Here is a 21,657-nt window from a genome sequence, read left to right as displayed (position 1 = left end):
CCAGCTTTTTAAATGGATTCACTGTTCATATTTCTTCCTTGGATCAGTTTTCTTTTTTTTTTATGACTGTTTATGTATACAGAGTACTTCCTAATGACAGGCCCTGGGATTAACAAGTCACATGGATAGAATTCTCACAGTCACCTCATGAGGCAGTGGAACTGTTATTTTCCTGTTAAGGATCAAGAGAATGATATTCAAAGTAATAGAGTAATGAATAGTTCATTCAGTGTCACAGAGCTAGCACCTTGTGGAAGATGGTGAAGGTTAAGTTTCAAGTCTAAGTTTGATTCCAAATGTGTGTGTGTGTGTGTGTGTGTGTGTGTGTGTGTGTGTGTGTGTGTGTGTGTGTGTGTGTGTATGTGTTGTGGGTAATGGCCACACCCAACAGTGCTCAAGAATGACTCCTAGTTCTGTACTCAGGAATTATTCCCAATAGTGCTATCCACAATACTATGGGATGCTGGGGGTGGAACCATGGTGGTCCCCGATCAAGGCAAATGCCCTACCCCTGTGATATTACTCTGGGTCAAAAGTCTTGATATGAATTGCAAATAAATGCTGCCTCATTTTCACACTGTCACCATGGTCACTGTCTTAACATGAGTCTGGGATGCACAGTATGGAAATGAATCGTGTGACTCAAGTTCAACAAGTATTTTTAACTCTTGGGGCTCCAGTCTTTTTGTTCCCATCCCTACCTGACACTTCTCTTTGATGGCTGATGCTGTAACAAGTTAATGACTGACCAGAGCGACAAATGAAGTGTGCTATTGGATGTGGGGGTTAGGGAAGAGCTTGGCAGTACGTTTTAAAAGGCCATAAAGCCAAGATCTGGAAAGAAGCTCCTGCAGCCTGCAGCTCCCTACTAGGATTAGCAGCCCAAATACCAGCCATCCTAAATACCAAGGCTAGATCTCCTTTGGAGACATTTCCCAGGAACAAAGTCCTGATAAAACATTTCATAACCTGGGCTGCAGCTACAGTAAAATGGGGATGGTGTTTTCCTTGCACACAGCCAACCTGAGTTTCATTCGCAGGGTTCCATAAGGTTCTCCCCGCAGCCTGTCAGGAGTGATCTTTGAGTGCCGAACCATAAGCAACCCCTGAGCATTGAAGGGTGTGGCCCCAAAATATAAGTAAATAAATAAATGAATAAGTAAAAAATGACTGCATAATTCAAACCCAAAATATAAAAGGCTGGATTTCCTTAGGAGAAAGATAATTCCACAGAAGCAACATACTTAAGGGGGACCACCTAAACACAAAATCTTTCTGTGATCTAGCCCCACCAATGGACTCATCTGTCTGTCAGAAACCAGGGCAAACTTGTTTAAAGCCTAGAAAAAAGAATTATCGGGTGTGGACCAAAAACAAAAACAACAAAGTAAAGCAAGTCCTGGCACTGGAGGAGCTTCTATTCTGGATCTATACTTTTTCTTCTGTACTTTAGGACACAGTCCATTTGATGAGATCATCCACATCAAAATTTAGTAAGGGCAATTCCTTTCTTTATCAGTTCTTTCATCTTTCTCCTCTCCCTCATATTTCCTAAATAAAACTATTTTACTTCACTATCTGTCTTCTCCCTTTAATCTAAAAACCATGGCTCCTCTCAAATCTGGGTGATGAGGGTGAGAGCAATAGCATATCAATCAGAGGGAGTCAGGGGTGAGCAGAGAATGAATACAGGGGGAAAAAAACCTAACTTTGATCCTCAGTTCCCTGAGCCTGCCAGGAGTCAGCCCTAAACCCTCCACACAAAAAAAGAGCAGACACACACACACACACACACAAACACACACACACACACACACACACACACACACACACACGCTATATTGAGATAAAACAAACTTCCTGCCATGTTCATTCTCCGTGTATTTCAGTATCAACAAAAATCAATTAAAGCACAACTATTACATCAAAGAAGTAACACCAGAACACAATTCATTAGTATAATTTGCCAACAGCTGATTTTTCAAGAGAAGACTATAAGTCAACTGCATAGCAATCCAAGAATCTAAAGAGAAAAGTTGCCTGGTTGATTCAGAAATGAAAAGACAGCTCGAATGATCATGCAAGTATTATTTCCTTCACTGACAGGTAAATCAGTCAGTAAACTAGATCATAAGATGTATATTGCCTTCAGTTTGTTGCAAGTTGTGTGTGTGTGTGTGTGTGTGTGTGTGTGTGTGTGTAAAAGATTTTGTATTTTATTCATTTAGTCCTCACTGATGTTCCAGAACCAGTAAACTGAACTATTTGAATCAACAGAAAATAGTTGAGTTAATACAAAGTCTCTCTTTGCTTAGAAATGTTTAAACAAGGAAAAACCCAGCTTTTCAGAAAGTTGTTAGTTAATTATTTAAACTTTTCTTTTAATATAAATTTTTATAAGAAGAAAAAGGCTCATGACTTTGGACTCACTTCTAAAACTGAGATTCTAGAATGTTGTCAGGGGACAACAGGTAAGTATGCTTTGATGCAAATAAAAACTAATTTAGGCAGAAATTCTGTAAGCAAAAACACAGGTTGAGATGGGTAGGAATTCTGGAGAGTTGCAGAAGCTTTGGCAAGGAAGTAAGGACACAGGAAAGGCCTTATCTCTTCTTGCTCGAGATAAGCACATAGGTCTGGAGCCAGATTCCTCGAATGTTATTCAGTCCTCTTTGAATCTGAACCCAGAAATTTACCAATGGATGAGCATTTCTACCAAACAGAATAGAAATTTCTAACTCTTCCTAGGGAATTTACTGATAAATAAAAAATTGGGTACATATCTTTTCAAATTCATGCTTTCATGATCTTAGGATAACTATCTAGGAGTGGAATCACTAGATCATAGGTATGTGTGATCTTAATTTTTTTTTTAAAAACTCCCTATTCTTTTCATAGAAGCCAAATTTGTTTGCACTCCCATCAACAATGAAGGAGAGTTGCCTTATGATCTAATAGCTCAAATCTTCACTCTCAGTTTGTTTTTCAGAATTCTTTAAATTTCTTTTTGACTTACTAATTGATCCAATACTTACTCGGTAGAGTAGTTTAGGCCTTCAATTGTTTGTCTTTTTTCTCAGATTTCTTTTTTAAAACTATTATTTAAGCACTGAGATTTATAAAACAGTTAATAGTAGGGTTTCATGTATACAACATTCCAACAACAAAATTCTCTGCCAGAATATCTGCTTCCTTCTGTCATTGTCCCAGTTCCACCCTCCTGCCCCCATAATGTTCTTGGGACTATATTGTACCTTTAAAATGTTCTCTAATGAAAATAAAATTTGTTCTAAAAAAACTCACTAAAATGTATTAATATTATAACAAATTCTCTCACACACACTCATACATACAAGCACACACATACCTGCTGGTGTTCAGGACTGACCCCTGGCTCTGTACTTAAGGGGTGATTCTTAGTATGGCTCAGAGGACTCAATGAGGAGCCAGGGGTGAAGCCCAGATCAGCCACATGCAAGAAAAGCATTTTAACAGTAGGTACTACTGCTCTGGTCTCCTTCAATTTTCTTTGAAAAGTAAAAACACTAAGGTCAGAGAGATAAAGAGGGATTGGAGAGATAATATAATGTGTAGGATAGTTGTATTGCAGGTAACAGAGTCCTGGCATCTCAATGGTCCCAGGAACTTCACCAGGAGAAAGTAATTCTGAGCATGAAGCCAGGAATAATCCCTGAGCACTGCTGGTGTATCACCCAAAGAAACAAAGGACCTAGTGATAGTGCAGTAGGTAGGAGAGGATACTTGCCTTGTATGGAGCTGACCTGGGTTCCACCCCCAGCATCCCATATGCACAACAAAAAGTAATTCCTGAGTGTAAAGCAGGAGTAACCCCTGAACATTGCTGGAAGTGGCCTAATTTCTCCCTGACCCAAGAATAAAAAGTAAAAATATTATTTAAATGGATTAAAAAGATTCCATATCATTTTAGTTATTGTATTTCAATTTAATTTTGTTTTTATAAAAGAATAAATTTGGGGGACTGAGCAATAGCATAGAGGTAGGGCATTTACCTACGTGGTCAACCTTGCACGTGGTCAACCTTGGACGAACCTGGTTCGATCTCCCTGGCATCCCATATGGTCCCTTGAGTCAGTCAGGAGTGATTTCTGAGTACAAAGCCAGGAGTCACCCCTGAGCACTGCCGAGTGTGGCCAAAACAAACAAACAATTTTTTGCCACAACTGATGTGTATAAACCAATGAACTACATATATAAATTTTATAAGAATATTTTTGTACAGCCCATATTGAGGTCATAGTCCCTTAATAACTTGAGGTGTCCATACTATTGTTACTTACAGTTAACTAGCAAAGTGACGTTATCAAGCTTTCTACTGCTGTAAGATGTGCAAAACATATATGACAGATTCGTAGAACCTAAAAAGCAATGTCCCGCTTTATAAAAATGTTATTAAAGAAGGCATTACTTTTGCTTTTAGCAGAAAGGCATAAAAATGGTAATAGATTACTACTCTCAATATCACAGATAAGATCTAATGAAGCACCAGTAATAAGTATTACCTTAAGTCAATAAGCACACAAGCTAAATTTTATCACAAATGCTACAGCCCAAAGTCATGAAGTCATGAATTCATACACATGGTTCTGTGTTTACAGAACATGGTTCTGCTGAGAACATCAATGTTACTCAGAAACAGTTACTAGACGACTTCCTTTAAAACAACACTTGGGGGGCCGGAGAGATAGCATGGAGGTAAGGCGTTTGCCTCTCATGCAGGAGGTCATCGGTTCGAATCCCGGCGTCCCATATATGGTCCTCCCGTGCCTGCCAGGAGCAATTTCTGAGCCTGGAGCCAGGAATAACCCCTGGCACTGCCGGGTGTGACCCAAAAACCACAAAAAAAAAATAAAAAAAAAATAAAAAAAATAAAACAACACTTGAAAAATAAAAATAAAAACATTAGAATAAACACTGAAAGTCTTTACCAATGAAATACCTTTTATCTTAGAATTACAATCACAAGCAAGAAATTGTATCTTGATAGTAGGTGAAAGAATTATGCATTATTCTTTAGGGTTTTGTTTTGGGCCCTGGTATTGTTCAGAAATTACATTCCTGGCAGGTTCAGGGGATCAAATGGGGTTCTGGGAATCAAACCTGGGTCAGCCATGTTTAAAGCAAATGCCTTACCCATCATACCATCACTCCTGCTATTCTTTGAATTTTGAGACTTATCCATTCTATAGAACTGAGCTTTCTAAGAGTAGGATGGGATAAAGGGCCTGGGATGAAGCGAGCCTGAGATATTGAGGGAGGAATGCAGACACCCTGATGGAGAGTAAAAGCCTATTATGAACAATATTATAAATTAAGGTACACCACAAAAGAAGAATGCATTATTACCAAAGAGCAAATCCAAAATTTTAATTTTTTGAAGATTCATAATTATTAGAAATAGTAATCTAAATGTTCAAACAATCTCTTCAGTTCCATCTTAAAAAATTCTCAAAAGTAATTTCACATAGTTGGGACCAGAGCAACAAAAGAGTCGGTAAGGCATTTGCTTTGGATTAGCCTGATGTGAGTTCAAATCCCTGGCACTCCATATGGTCTCCCAAGTACAGAGAGAAGTAATTTCTGAGTAGAGCTAGGAGTAACCCTTCAATATTGCTGGATAGGGTTAAAAGAAAAAAAATTAAGGAAAAAAAGGCTTTCACAAAGATATAAATATAAACAGTCTTAGAAATTGTGAGTAAATAGTGGAGATTGGGCCAGTAAAACTGTGGGGATGAATGGCATGTTAGGTAGACAGGGTTTTGCCAGCAGGAGGTATGAAGGAAAAACATATGAAGGAAAAACATCCAGAAAAGTATCAAGGGAGGATATTTCAGGATTCCAGGAAAACAAAGAGGTTGGCTTCTTAATTTGGATGGAAGTTGAGGTGGTGGTGGTGTCCAGGTAACGTTTCCCAGAAAGGAAGAATTAAGGGGAGGCTGCATGGATGAGCAGGGATTAACTTTGCAAAAAAGTGGAATGTTTCCAAGAAAAGGAAAATGCTCATGCAGAGACCTGTAGGCTGGGGACTGTAGGACTCACATGGAGTCAAACCACAGGTGAAATTTTTGAGTTTCACACGTGCTGTCTGTTCATTTGAACAAATTATTACAACTTCCTGAGCTTCGGAGGCCCTTATCTATAATCTAAAACTAAAACTAACTTGTAGACATGTCGTAAGAAGTTAAAATAGGTGAAAATTCTTTACAGAGGGGTTGTTCATCCTGGGGAAAAAGTGCTTCACACATGTGTGGCTTCTCTTGTGCTGTAGAGTCAAGGTGAGGAGGAGTTTGACTCATGTCACCTTGCTTCAGCCCACTGGTCTTGATAACACTCCAAAGCCTCGCTGAGCACATTCCCCTCTCAAAAGCCTTGCCATTGACTTCTCTTTCTTTTCTTTTCTTTCTTTCTTTCTTTCTTTCTTTCTTTCTTTCTTCTTTCTTTTTCTCTTTCTCTTTCTTTCTTTCTTTCTTTCTTTCTTTCTTTCTTCTTTCTTTTTCTTTTTCTCTTTCTCTTTTTTCTCTTTCTTTCTTTCTTTCTTTCTTTCTTTCTTTCCTTCCTTCTTCTTTCTTTCTTTCTTTCTTTCTTCTTTCTTTCTTCTTTCTTTCTTTCTTTCTTTCTCTCTCTCTTTCCTTCCTTCCTTCTTTCTTTGTCTGTTTCTTTATTTCTTTTTCTCTTTATTTCTTTCTTTGTTTCTTTCTCTTTCTTTCTTTCTTTCTTTCTTTCTCTTTCCTTTCTTTCTTTCTTTCTTTCCTTCTTTCTTTCTCTTTCTTTCTTTCTTTCTTTCTTTCTTTCTTTTTCTTTCTTTCTTTCTTTTTCTTTCTTTCTTTCTTTCTTTCTTTCTTTCTTTCTTTCTTTCTTTCTTTCTTTCTTTCTTTCTTTCTTTCTTTCTTTCTTCTTTCTTTCTTTCTTTCTTTCTTTCTCTCTCTCTTTCCTTCTTCCTTCTTCCTTCCTTCTTTCTTTCTTTCTTTCTTTCTTTCTTTCTTTCTTTCTTTCTTTCTTTCTTTCTTTCTTTCTTTCTTCTCTCTCTTTCTTTCTTTCTTTTTCTTTCTTTCTTCTTTTCCCTTCCTTCCTTCCTTCCTCCTTCCTTCCTCCCTCCCTCTCCCTCCCTCCCTCCCTCCCTCCTTCTCTCTCTCTCTCTCTTTCTTTCTTTCTTTCTTTCTTTCTTTCTTTCTTTCTTTCTTTCTTTCTTTCTTTCTTTCTTTCTTTCTTTCTTTCTTTCTTTCTTTCTTTCTCTCTCTTTCTTTCTTTCTTTTTCTTTCTTTCTTCTTTTCCCTTCCTTCCTTCCTTCCTCCTTCCTTCCTTCCTCCCTCCCTCCCTCTCCCTCCCTCCCTCCCTCCCTCCCTCCTTCTCTCTCTCTCTCTCTTTCTTTCTTTCTTTCTTTCTTTCTTTCTTTCTTTCTTTCTTTCTTTCTTTCATTCTTTCTTTCTTTCTTTCTTTCTTTCTATCTTTCCTTCCTTCCTTCCTTTTTGTCTTTCTTTCTTTCTTTCTTTCTTTTTCTTTCTTTCTTTCTTTCTTTCTTTCTTTCTTTCTTTCTTTCTTTCTTTCTTTCTTTCTTTCTTTCTTTCTTTCTTTCTTTCTCTCCCTCCCTCCCTCCCTCCCTCCCTCCTTTCTTTCTTTCTTTCTTTCTTTCTTTCTTTCTTTCTTTCTTTCTTTCTTTCTTTCTTTCTTTCTTTCTTTCTTTCTCTCTCTCTCTCCCTCCCTCCCTCCCTCCCTCCCTCCCTCCCTCCTTTCTTTCTTTCTTTCTTTCTTTCTTTCTTTCTTTCTTTCTTTCTTTCTTTCTTTCTTTCTTTCTTTCTTTCTTTCTTTCTTTCTCTCCCTCCTCTCTTTCTCTTTCTTTCTTTCTTTCTTTCTTTCTTTCTTTCTTTCTTTCTTTCTTTCTTTCTTTCTTTCTTTCTTTCTTTCTTTCATTTTCTTTCTTTTTTCTTTTCCCTTCCTTCCTTCCTCCTTCCTTCCTTCCTCGCTCCCTCCCTCTCCCTCTCTCCCTCTCTCCCTCTTTCTTTCTTTCTTTCTTTCTTTTTCTTTCTTTCTTCTTTTCCCTTCCTTCCTTCCTCCTTTCTTCCTTCCTCCCTCCCTCCCTCTCTCCCTCTACCTCCCTCCCTCTCTCTCCCTCTCTCTTTTTCTTTCTTTCTTTCTTTCTTTCTTTCTCTCTCTTTCTTTCTTTCTTTTTCTTTCTTTCTTCTTTTCCCTTCCTTCCTTCCTCCCTCCCTCCCTCCCTCCCTCCCTCCCTCCCTCCCTCCCTCCCTCCCTCCCTCCCTCTCTCTCTTTCTTTCTTTCTTTCTTTCTTTCTTTCTTTCTTTCTTTCTTTCTTTCTTTCTTTCTTTCTTTCTTTCTTTCTTTCTTTCTTTCTTTCTTTCTTTCTTTCTTGTTTTTTGGTTACACCCAGCAGCACTCAGGGGTTACTCCTGACTCTACACTCAGAAATCGCTCCTGGCAGGCTCGGGGGACCATATGGGATGCCAGGATTTAAACCAATGACCTTTTGCATGAAAGGCAAACACCTTACCTCCATGCTATCTCTCCGACCCCGACCCTTGACTTTTCTGCTGCCTGGAATGTTCTTTCTGCAGATATTCAGAGCTGCTTGCTCTGATCACCTGCTCAAATGCCTCTTCAAAAATTACCCCAACATTCAATATATTTACTTGTTTTGTTTTGTTTTGAAGAGGGCACACCCAGATGTGCTCCAGGGTTACTCTTGGCTCTATTCACACCTGGCAGGCTTGGGGGTCGCTATGGGGTGCTGGGGAATTGAACCCGGTGGGCAAGGCCACATGCAAGGCAAATGCCCTACACCTGTGCTATCTCTCTGGTCCCATATTTACTTTTTATTTAAATAATTACACTAGCATTTGTTAAGAGGTTCCTATATGTTTGCAGAGTTTAGAATAGTACTTGCACATAATAGGTGCTCAAAGAGTATTTGTTAAAGATATGGAAAAATACCCCAAACTTGAGGAGTGGGCCTTCTTGTTTTTGTCCCTTTCTGAAAGTCTAGCATAAAGTATTGCATTGCACAGTATTTTACAAGCATTTGCTCAACTATAAAATTGATATGCCATTTTATAAATGATTGTGTATTCATCTGATACTTAAGATGATGTGGTTATGTTCTTATTGCTAGCATATAAATTCAAGATTAAGTGTTTAATTATAACAAAGCAATAGGTACTTGGTCAATTGCTAGACAGAAGAGCAAAATGCTTGGTTTGATTCCATTAGCTAGTGAACTCTATTATCACATTTATCAATTAATTCCAAATAACGACAGCCTCTGTTGATGCAAAAGGTTAAACACAAATGAATTACGTCGGGATCAGTACTCTGATTTAATAAACAAAGTACAGAAAGACAAAGTACTCCAGGGTTGAAATTTCTCTCAGCCATTAAGCTAGTGCTTTGAGGAAATGTTACAGGATCTTACTCACCAATATATTAGCCTCAGGAATGTTTCTTGAGTCTATTTTCAATTGAACAATAAATATTTTGCTTACATAACAGGAAACATATACTCAAAATGAGTTCGACTGCTTGCCTTAAATGCAGAAAAGGAACTGAAATTTAAATAAAATGTAAAAGGCACAGTATTCAAGTTTTGAATTTTCTGCCCCCATATGCTAAAAGGTAGCTATTGTAAAGATGCACAACAAGTACAGGATAAATATGTTAATATTTACACATTATGTACACAATTTCAAGGAACTGCTAAAACGCAACTAAAATTATCTAAAAGAAAAACATAGACTTACTTTATGTTAAGGTTTGGTTTTGGGAGGGTTCATTTCACACTAAAACTCCACCTTTTATGAAACATTCCTGAAGAATAGTTTAAGATATTCTTAAGAAAATAGCTTAGGGGTAATTTCAGAAAATATATCAAAGATAATTAATTTTTTTTGTAGAAAACATGAATCATTTGACAGCAATATACAAGGAAAAATTCTTACATTAACACATCATATTTCAAAGGGTTTCCACATTTTCACTGATTTGAGCTTCATTGGTACCCTACAGAGAAACCATGTCAATAATGTGACCAGGGGCTGGAGAGATAGCATAGAGATAGGGCGTTTGCCTTCCTTGCAGAAAGACAGTGGTTCAAATTCTAGCATCCCATTAGGTTCTCCGAGCCTGCCAGGAGCGATTTCTGATCGTAGAGCCAGGAGTAACCCCTGAGCGCTGCCAGGTGTGACCCAAAAAATGAAAACAAAAACAAACAAACAAAAAAATGAACGACCAAATTGTACAGATGGATGAGCAGGCAATGCTGTACTAAACTGTCCACATGCTCAAACCAGTATGAAGTAAGGCTGTTTTTAGCATTCCAGTTCTGAAAATCAGGTTGAGCTGCTCTCAAAATTGCTTTAAAATAGTAACCTTTTCCTACACGCTTATAGCATTTTATTTTTAATAAAATGTCACTTTGAAAATGCTTCATTTACAAGAGGCAGCATATCATTTTCTTTTTAAAACATGAAGTCAAATTCATGCAGATTTCTAATGAGGTCTGGTTCTCTCTAACATTTTGGCCTTGGCTCCAGTCAGCCAGCCTAAGAAAATAACCCTTCTGGGAAGCAATGTACTGCGTGGATGTCTCAGACTTGAATTCTCTAATCTGTAAGGAAGACTGGAAGAAAGCTTGGAACTGAATTTTAGAAATTGCATCTGGCTCTAATATTGGATAATTCCACGACTGAACATAAACACAGAGACCCGGACACAAGGAACTCACAGAGAATGAATGGTGTCTCCAGGAATTGGCAATGATTGGTCTTATCTAACTTGAAAGTAAATTATTTACAAGGGGTGCTAATAAAATCTTGAAGTCAACAGATGACAGCAAACACCCGAGAGGGATGAAGTGTCAACTGTGGGATAATATGCCTCCTAGAGACCAACACTGGCCCTTTTAAGAAGCCTTTGAATAGGCTCATTTCCTTCATAATGTTGGTTTCTCTCTGGTTGTTCCTCCATCTTGAAGCTTCTTTCCTCTACTCTTTCCTCCTTATCTCAGCTCAAGAGTCACTTCCTTAGAAAAAGCTTCCTTCAGAGGGAGAGAGAGAGAGACATAAAATATCTCACCGGGCCCGGGAAGGTGGCACTAGAGGTAAGGTGTCTGCCTTGCAAGCGGACGGTTCAATCCCCTGGTGTCCCATATGGTCCCCCCAAGCCAGGGGCAATTTCTGAGCTCATAGCCAGGAGTAACCCCTGAGTGTCAAATGGGTGTGGCCCAAATCCCCCCCCCCCAAAAAAAAATCTCACTCACCTATGGGATTTAAGAAAAATAAAAGACATCATTGTAATAATGCCCGGAGACAATAGAAATGAGGGCTGGAAGGACCAGCCCACCATACAAAGCTTAACACAAAGAGTGGTGAGTGTAGTTAGAGAAATAACTACACTGACAACTAGCATGACAATGTTAATGAGTGAGAGAAATAGAATGTCTCTCTCGAATACAAACAGATGAGGGGGCATTGGTTGTGGGAAGGTTGCACTGGTAAAAGGGATTGTTCTTTTTATATAACTAAAACCCAATTACAAACATGTTTGTAATCATGGTGCTTAAATAAAGATAATAAAAAAACAGATAACCTCTCAAAAGAAAGACTACCAAATAGAATGCATACTCTTTCCCTATTTAACATTTTTTATTGACTTGTCACAGATTCCTCTTTATGCATTTACTTGAAAAGAAAAAAGAAAAAGAAAAGCTTCCCTCTTTCTCAGTCCAAACTGAATCATTATTCAAGCTTCTCATTCATTGCATATATTCCTCTCCCCACTCAACTGGCCAAAGGTGGTTTTCTGCTACTATGGCCATTTACTTGATATCCCTTATAAGGAAGGATTTTTTTTCCCTCTCCTCATTGTATTCTTATTCTTGGCAGAAAGTTGATGCTTAATAAACATTTACTAACTGTCTCTAAAGGTTGCAGAAGAGAGGAGAAATTGGCTGGTGAGTTTATTTGGGGGAAAATGTCAAGCTATTCCAGTAAGCTGTAAAGTCTTCTCAGCTCGACATGTCCCTGAGAAGGAAGCTTAAAGGAGTCAGAAATGGAGTTCACTTTCTGCTGTCAAGTGAGCCAGCATTTGTCAGAACTCATGACAGGATGAAAGAGGAGAAAAGAATATGACTAAGAAGTTTGGAGCCCCCCCAGTAAGGACTAACAGTGAAAATGTGATATGAAAGCTGAAAACTTTATGGCTAGCACGACTGTACTCATGTAATGAGTGATGACTGATAGTTGAATTGCAGAACCATATCAAGAAAAAATATAAGGGGCCGGGCGGTGGCGCTAAAGGTAAGGTGCCTGCCTTGCCTGCGCTAGCCTTGGACGGACCGAGGTTCGATCCCCCGGTGTCCCATATGGTCCCCCAAGCCAGGAGCGACTTCTGAGCGCATAGCCAGGAGTAACCCCTGAGCATCAAACGGGTGTGGCCCAAAAACCAAAAAAAAAAAAAAAAAAAAAAAAGAAAAAATATAAAATTCGGGGGGGGGGGCTGGAGTGATAGCACAGCGGCAGGGTGTTTGCCTTGCACCTGGCCCATCCAAAATAAAGCCGGGTTCGATCCCGGTATCCAATATGGTCCCCCGAGCCTACCAGGAGCGATTTCTGAGTGCAGTCCTGACTGCTGCTGGGTGTGGCCCGAAAAACAACAACAATAACAACAAAAATTACTTATTGGGGCATCAGGAAAAGAGAGCTCCTTGACTGAACTTTCGTTTTCACCTAATTTCCCCTCACTATTAATTTTATTATTAATAATTTATTAATGTTAATAGTTGATATATTCTAATTTATTATTGATCATTAATAGCTGTTTTCTTCACTGTTAATTAGAACACTTACTATGAATTAGGAACTAAATTCCAATATATCAATGAATCTGAAATTCCTGGATGAAAGCTATGTGGGGGACTCTAAGAATCTGCTGTAGTGTAAGAAATTCCTATGTAAAGGTCCTAAGGAGATGGGAATCAGATAGGTGTGGCCACAATTTCCAAGAAAAGAACATGCAGATGTTAGAGAACAATGAGTCATGTGTGTGACAGTCATCTTACCTAACACACACCTGATTTGAAAACAGGTGACTTATGGATTCTTGGACACAAAAGCAATGCTCATAGGGCCAGAGTAATAGCACAATGGGTAAGGCTTTTACTTTGCACGTAACCAACCCAGGACCAAACTGGGTTCAATTCCAAGCATTCCATATGGTCCCCCAAGTCTGCCTGAAGCAATTTCTGAGCCAGAGCCAGGAGTAATCCTTGAGCACCAAAGGATGTGGCCCCCAAACCAAAAACAAACAACAAAAAAAAGCAATGCTCACAAAGGTTGGCCTTCCCATACACTCTCCCAGCAAAAGTCATACTTAGTCAACTTTGGATCTCACAAGTATACAGAATAAGAATCTGACATTATATTCTCTGCCAATTCAACCAACAGCCATGTTCAGAGACTAGAGTACCAGATTTCATTGTAGAAGAAGAAAACTAATATTCCCAGATTTATAACTAAAAAGCCAAAGTAGTTAGCAATTAGCCACTCAATGTGAGAGAAATCAAAGGTGATTTTGTTGTACAGTTAAATTTTTTTTTTTTTTTTTTTGGTTTTTGGGTCACACCCGGCAGTGCTCAGGGGTTCCTCCTGGCTGTCTGCTCAGAAATAGCTCCTGGCAGGCACGGGGGACCATATGGGACACCGGGATTCAAACCAACCACCTTTGGTCCTGGATCGGCTGCTTGCAAGGCAAACGCCGCTGTGCTATCTCCCCGGGCCCTAAATTAATCTATAACTAGTATATAAGTATGCAAGTACAATATAAAAGTACAATGCTGGTAGTAGACTTTCTCAGCCTGTTCTGCCTCCAGAAAGTGAAATATTATAGCACAAAGTTGGAATTTGGGGATAAAGATTATCCTGTACCTAAGACCCCAGAATGCAAAGAACTTCAAATGACGCACAGCAGTCAAACTGAAGTGAACCGTGTGTGCAGGTGAAACATGAAAAGAAAAAAAAAAGAAAATGTAAAACTGCTTCACTACATATTCTTCCTCTTCTAACATATTTTAGAAACATTCCCTGCTTTATCAAAAATAACTAATCCACAGAGTGTTGATAGGTTTTGGAGGCTTGAGGTTAAAATGTCAATGTCTGTTGAATTCCCCTTGAATACCACTTAGAAAATTTGACAAAAAGCAGTGCCGGTAATGCTGGCAGACAGGTGAATTGGATGCTTGCCCCCTTTGTTTCTTTAACTTTTCTGTAGGGCTTGACACTGAGGAAATAGTCATTGTCTTTTAAATTATTCATGAGTACTTATCTGGGCTTTCAATCAGCCCAACAAGCCCAGGATAAAAGAACGAAAAATCTTTTTTTCCCTTAGCAAAGCATCTCTTCAAATTGCGTACTTTGTGGCTCCAGACCTTCCAAACAAACTTGAAGAAGCCTTTGAGGAATCTTGATGAATCTCAGGAAAGAGGCTTCTGTTCTTCTATGAAATCTAAGCAAATACATCTAAAAATTTGGGCCAGAACTCAAGAGAAATAGCTTATAAATATAACCAGCCGGTTTCCTATCATATAGGCATAGTTGGCTAAGTGAGACGAGTCGGTCAGGCAGCCAACGCTCTCTCTTCTCAAGTCCCATCAGGCAATCATTTGAGATGGCACCAGCTCTATAACCTCTTGGGAATGACACAATTTCCCTGATGAATAACTTGAAGAACTTCAGGGAAACAATAGCTCTATTTGGATAGATCACAGGCCATATTCAGGGAGATCATTTTAGCTCTGATAAAGGCCATCCCAGGACATGTATGATAAATGAGTCCATTTGATGAGCCCAAGTTTCTCACTGTGCTCTCTGGATCAAATTCACCCCTTCTGTGACCCAAATATGCCCTTTACTTTGTTTGAATTCCAGGGACTTGGCTTTCAGAGGCTTAGCCTTAAGACTCCCTTCTCAAGCCAATACCCTGAATGGAATGAAATTATCCGGTGGAATAAATCCACAGGATAAAAATAGCATTTGAATCTATCCTAATTAAACGTGTTCTTTTCAAAGTCAGCCATATCAATTAGAGCCTGCACATAGGACTGAAGGTGAGGGGTGAATTAAAATCAACTCTACACTGAACCACAAATTGGAAACACAGACACATGAAAACAAAAGAAAATACCACTTTTCTAGATGTGTAGGCTGATTAAGTTTCACCAGAAATTACAGTAAATTACAGCAAGAATTGTTCAATACCAACAGCAACAAGCAGAGAGGCAGCCATATCCAAAACAAGAAAACAAGCTTGTTGCCCCCATTATGCAAAGTGGAACCTAATTAAGGTCTGAGAATCCAAGAATGTTTGGTTTGGGGCTGGAGCAATAGTATAGCTAGTAGGGCATTTGCCTTGCACATAGCTAGCCAGGGTTCCATCCCTGGCATCCCCATATCCTGGTGTCATCCCTACATTCCCCAGCAGAGCCAGTGTGATTCCTGAGATCAGAGCCAGGAATAAACTCTGAGCACTGTTGGGTGTGGCCTCAAAGTAAACAAAAATAAATGGGAGAGAGAGAAAAAGAGTGAGAGAGAGACCCTTTAAGCCTATATTTTCTCTTGAACAACTATATTGCTGCCTTGCTCTTTCAAGCCTATGTTCTTTTTTGAACATTATCTCTCTCTTTTGGCTTTTTCTACTCTAGAGAATCTTGTGTTCTTTTATGAGCATGCATTTCTTCTCTTCCTTCTCCATGTCTTCTTAAAGATAGTTCAATAGAAATTATCTTGCTTCAGTAAAACATACACACACACACACACACAAACACACAAATACATGCAAAGTGGGGCAAGTTTTACTTGCCCTTCACTAAAACCCAATGTTATTTATTTACTCAGCTGGACACGCAACACTTTGTGGTTTACTTCCATATATATTTCATCCGATTATAAGAGAAATTCCAGGGTAGAATAAGCCAGATGAGCAAAGGGGAATAAATGATAAAAGAGGTTTCCAGAAGCCACACTCACCTGTAGATAATTCCTTTCTCATGAAGAAACATGAGCGCTGAAATGATTTCCGCAGCATAGAAACGGGCTCGCGATTCATCAAAACGCCGAGACTTCTGAATGTGAAACATCAAGTCACCCCCGTTCACAAACTCCATCACAAAGAACAGACGATCCTGGGGACAAGCACAAGAGAGGGTGCCCATGTCAGTATCACTTGGTCTAGACTTCAATCTGCATAGGATTGCCTGGGGGAGGCTAGGGGTGAAGAGACTGTCAAAACTGGCACAGAGTGGAACGGCCGACAAGGCAACATATGCATGGTGGGACTCGATCCCTAGGCTGGAGGGATGGAAACTAACTTCTGGATCAACTTTGAGTCACCCAACACCACTTTGCTTTCTACATTAACTAAAAAGTAGAGGGTCGGAGAGATAGCACGGTGGTAGGATGTTTGCACTGCATGCAGCCAACCTGGGATGGATCCGAGTTTGATTCCTGGCATCCCATATGGTCCCCAAGCCTGACAGGAGCGATTTCTGAGCACAGAGCCAGGAGTAATCCCTAAGCACCACTGAGTGTGACTCAAAAACAAACAATAAAACAAAAAATAATTAAAACTAGAAAAGACTTCAAAAGACTTTGATTCCCATTCTAGTACTGTACCTTAAATATCAGACAACCTTAAGTTGAACAATTTTTGGGGTGTTCGATGTCCAAAAATGTAGTAATGTGAGAATATTTAGGAAAGTGAGAACAATGATACTATCCCTACCCAAATTTAAAGTTGCATAATCTGGAGGAGAATTTATATCTTTTAAATAAACCAAAACATTAGAACAATTCAAGTATGATATCAGAGAATAAGCAGCATCTATTAGGTGCTCTGATCTTCCCCTTAGGGAGAGATCTATCACAGAGAAAGAAAAACTTATTTGAGGGAGCCCATAGCCAGTAGTGCTAAGGGGTTACTGGTTCTGCACTGCTCACAGTTTGGAGGAATGATATGGGATGCCTAAGATAGAACTGGAATTGACTGCATGCAAGGCAAGAACCTTATCTGTTTACTTGCTGTTTCCAGACCCAAGAAAAACAATTTTCCCTCCCTTTTTCCTTCCTTCCTTCCTTCCTTCCTTCCTTCCTTCCTTCCTTCCTTCCTTCCTTCCTTCCTTCCTTCCTTCCTTCTTTCCTTCCTTCTTTACATTTTTGCCTCTTTTCCTTCTTTTTAAATTTAATCTTGTTTATTTGTATCTTAAAAGAAAACATGTTGACAGACAAATCAAACAGAATTTTACTGACAGCCTCCAATTCCTAGAAATCCCATTCAGACCAGAGGAAGTTTCCTGAGTCAGAAGAAAGAACACAAAACCAAGTAGACTCTCTCTCTCCACTCTTTCCACCTTTAAGAACTTCACAACCGGGGCCCAGAGAGATAGCACAACGGTGTTTGCCTTGCAAGCAGCCGATCCAGGACCAAAGGTGGTTGGTTCGAATCCCGGTGTCCCTTATGGTCCCCCGTGCCTGCCAGGAATAATTCTGAGCAGACAACCAGGAGTAACCCCTGAGCACCGCCGGGTGTGGGCCCCCCCCCCAAAAAAAAAGAACTTCACAACCACCAACAGATTTTAAGAAATGAGTTCTTACTAAAGTCACCGAGGTACTGCCTGAGAAATGTGAATAAAGTGGAAATTACTCTTAATAATAAAAAAAAATGCCTCAAAAGTAATGTCTCCAAGATAATGAGAGGCATTTTGTGTCAAGAACTTCTATGGTCGTTGGATTTCCACAGTTCCTTACCCTGATAGTTATGAAGTCTGAAATAGTTGCTGGGAAACCAACTAAGAAGAGGCATAAAACAAATTTCTCAGTACTTTTTAAAAAGGTGATAAAAACAAGCAAAGTTACAAATCCTGGTAAATCCTGTAAAAATGAATGAAGTATTGACATTTAAAGTCAACTGAGGGAAGGCCAAGTAAGGGCTCAAGTGACGTGTGAGCCAAAACCTTAGGGCAGGGATCCTCAAACATTTTACCAAGGAGGCCATTTCACTGTCCCTCAGAATGTATGAGGGCCAGACTATAGTTTTAAAAAAAGTCTATGAAAATATTCCTGTGCACACTGTACATCTCATTTTGAAGTAAAAAGGAGGGAACAAATACTATATTAAAAATGAAGAACAAGTAAAGTTAAATCCATAAACTCACCAGTATTTCATTGGGAACTACAGGCCTGCTTTTGGCTGACCATAGTTTGAGGACCCCTGCCCTAGACTGAGAGGAGGAGTGGAGAGACAGAGAATAGGGGAGTCAGAGAGTGAGGCACACACCCCACATAGGCACACTGCAGGCCTGGGATGATTTGGCCGCTAAGCAGGGCAGGCAGTGGTAGCAAAAACACTTGGTGGGCTGGATAAATGTCCTTGGCAGGCCATAGTTAGGGACCTCTGACTTAGGGTTATCAGCCTTGGTATAAGGGAAAGACTGTGGAACACTATGTCATAGGAAATTAGTATTTTAGTAATGAACTAAAGATGTGTATACATAAAACCCACTTTTGTTTTATGTTTTGGGATCACACCAGGCAGTGCTCAGGGGTTATTCCTTGCTCTGCACTCAGAAGTCGCTCCCTGGCAGGCATGGGGGATCATATGGGATGCTGGGATTCTAACCACCATCTGTTCAAATCAGCTGCATGCAAGGCAAATGCCGTACTGCTGTGCTATCGCTCCGGCCCCATAAAGCCCACTTTTATTTGTCATAACTTGTGCTTTTCATGTTCACTTCGAAATCATTGCTGATTTAATCAGGCTCTTCCCTATTACAAGACACTAGAACTGATGACCTCATAATTTTTTTTTAAGCAAAAACTTAATTGGAATGGGAAAAAATCTATATCCATAAAACATGTCTATGCTAAGAAGAAACAAGAATGGAAGAGGAAAAAAGAATCAGTGGCACAGATTCACACACACAAATTCTAAATGCTACCACCCACGCTTCGGGTAAGTCAGTGTAACACCATAATATATGCATCATCTGGCCATCTAGTGTTTTCCTCCAACTGTGACTGACAGGAAGAAGAAACTGGGGTGAAACAAGCCTGGCTGAACAGTGATGCTCATTATTTTCTAAATAAGAAGGACTAGGTAACACAGGCAGGTTAGTTTAGGTCAGGTAGAGGGAAAAATATTATAGAGATTCTCTATTTAATAGAATATAATTTAATTTAATCAATAATGATAACTTAGTTAATCTAATTTAATATAATATACTTAGCTGCACATAATTTGTCATGCCAGTATTGTGTTCATCTAGAATATCAGTTGTGTGTGGAAGTAGGGACAGAAGGGGTAAAAGTAAAGAATCAACTGGCCAAGTCACCCTGAACCAGTCCTTGCAAGAGCAGTTTTATTTCCTTTTGTTCACTGACCTGCTCCTTTTCATCATGGATGTGACTGGCAGTCCACAAGTTCTATTATCTATAAATGCCTGATTAGTAGAACGGGGTCAATAGGTAAGTGGCTATTTCTCAGGTGGTGGTGAAGTCAGCACATTTGTTATGAATTTCTACGGCAGTAGGTATCAAAAAGTTGAGTGTTCCAAAGAAAATATATTCTATTTCTATTTTCCTTAATCCACATACCCTTTTCAGATCTCAAATCTTAAAAACCAGATCTTTGGCTAAATTTCAGAACCTGGTAAGAGTGGGGACCAGTGCCAGTGGTCAAAATGTCCTAAGAAAGATCAGGGGTGTGTAGACACACAGCACATCAACCCAGTGGTGAAGAGCATCATGGGACACAGACCAGCTTCTGCAGTGGGCTGGGAGAACGTTTCAAAGAGGAGCTGATTCCCCAGCCTGGACAGGTGAGGAAACAAGAACTAAGCTGGAAATGGAAGAGGGTGTGAGGATGGGACTATCCGGGGTGAATGAATAGTAGAAGTGGCTGATGTGAAGCAGGGAACAGTGACTGACAAAAGCAGTTCCCAGCAGCTGAGCCAACAGAGTATGGCATATCTTTATAATGCACACAACTAAACTCCCTTTCACCCCTTCCCCAGGTTACCCATGTAACAACTGTGGATCTCAGTCCTATTCAAACACACTCATCAGTCAATTATTGGTTTCTTACAGGATTATCAGCTGAGCCAAACCAAGACTGAAGCAGGTGGCATCTATGGGACTTGGTTGGGAAGACTTCAGTAAATGAAGAAACCTGCCATTTAGAATCAAACAATACACACACACAGACACACACGGACACACACGGACACACACACACATCACTGCTGCTCAATTGTACTTCTTAGAATGAATCCCATTATTCTGAAGAAAAGACTTCACGTTGGGCCCAACTGTAGCTTACGTTCTGAAAGGAGGCAGGAGATAACCAGCCTCACCACTTCAGACCCAACAGGAGAGGAGCTAAAGAAAGTCTTCACTGGCTTCCTCACATTTAAGTGTGGGGTTCTGCACAACAGACCAGAGAGTCCATGAGTCATTTCTGGGCCTGGGAAGTTTCCAAACCCCACATGCTGTGGCAAAAAACTATTTGTGTTTGAGCTTGTATAGAAGCTCAACTTCCCCCCACCCCGTAAATCTTCCTTGCATCTTAAAAACTGAGCCTGGACACCTGTTAAGCTTTCCCTGAAATCGGGGTGGTGATTAGGGTCAAGGGTGGGGTGTTCCTCTGCTGTTATATCTGTCCTGACCTGCGGGGCAGGAAACTTGAAGGCCAGGACAATCATGGGAGGAACCTCAGTTTGGGAGCCAAGTGGCCCGGCCTTTTGTTGTTCTCTTGTTTCTCTCCTTTGTCCCTGAGTCAACCAACCACAAATAAAAGTCTTTAGCATGGGCTGGTGAACACCTGGGGGGAATAAAAGCAGCTCAGAAATCCCTTTGTGCCCCACCCACGGTGGTGTGAGTGCCAGGGAGACTCAGCCAAGGAGCCAACCTGTTAGCAACAATTCCTGTCATCACCAGCCTAGCTCCATTAACCCACAGCAACCTGGCCAGGTCTGCTCTGGTCTGGCTGGCTGTTCAGCGCTGCGACTTCTCTAAGGCACAGGAGATAAAAATATCCAGATAAAAATAGTCCCTGAGCTGAAAGAGGGTGTTGATCTAAGCAGATTGCCAGCCTCAGAGCCACTCAGAAGGTTGTTCTTTGGGAGTTAAAACTGGCCATGAATTGCATGACTGAAGTTTAGAAACCACACTTGGGTGGACAAAAATGCTATACTAGGCCAGGGTGTTTGTCTTGCAAGCAGGTCAGCCTAGTTCAATACCTGGCACCACCAATGGTCCCCCAAAGCACTATCTGGAGTGAAGCCCTGACCGAGCACTGCAGAATGTGGTCCCAAACACTCTCCTCCACCTCCCAGCCCCTGCCCAGAAAAAAGGGAAAAACAAAGTGCTATAGCCAGAAGTTACCAAGATAAAAAGATATCACTCAGGCTGGCCCCTTCGAGCACTTCAGAAAAATGAAAATGAGAGGGACCATCTGCACTTAGGTACTGAGGCTGCCTCTGGAACATCATGTGAGAGCAGGATAATGTCAGAGACAAAAAGTCAGGGAGAAGGAAGCAGGAATGGAGAGCAAGGCAGAGAGAAGTGA

General features: G+C 40.1%; 1 protein-coding gene across 1 annotated transcript in view; it reads right to left on the bottom strand.

Annotated features, from left to right (window-relative positions):
- Positions 1 to 21,657, bottom strand: part of PRKCH (protein kinase C eta) — a 296,395-nt gene that overhangs the window by 65,375 nt on the left and 209,363 nt on the right. The window contains exon 10 of the mRNA XM_049770537.1: positions 16,065 to 16,219. Coding sequence (XP_049626494.1) covers positions 16,065 to 16,219 — 155 coding nt within the window. The remainder of the gene's footprint in view (positions 1 to 16,064; positions 16,220 to 21,657) is intronic.

This window comes from Suncus etruscus, chromosome 3 (assembly GCF_024139225.1).
Source record: "Suncus etruscus isolate mSunEtr1 chromosome 3, mSunEtr1.pri.cur, whole genome shotgun sequence".
Taxonomy (NCBI): Eukaryota; Metazoa; Chordata; class Mammalia; order Eulipotyphla; family Soricidae; genus Suncus; species Suncus etruscus.
This window is presented reverse-complemented; position numbering and strand designations above follow the sequence as displayed.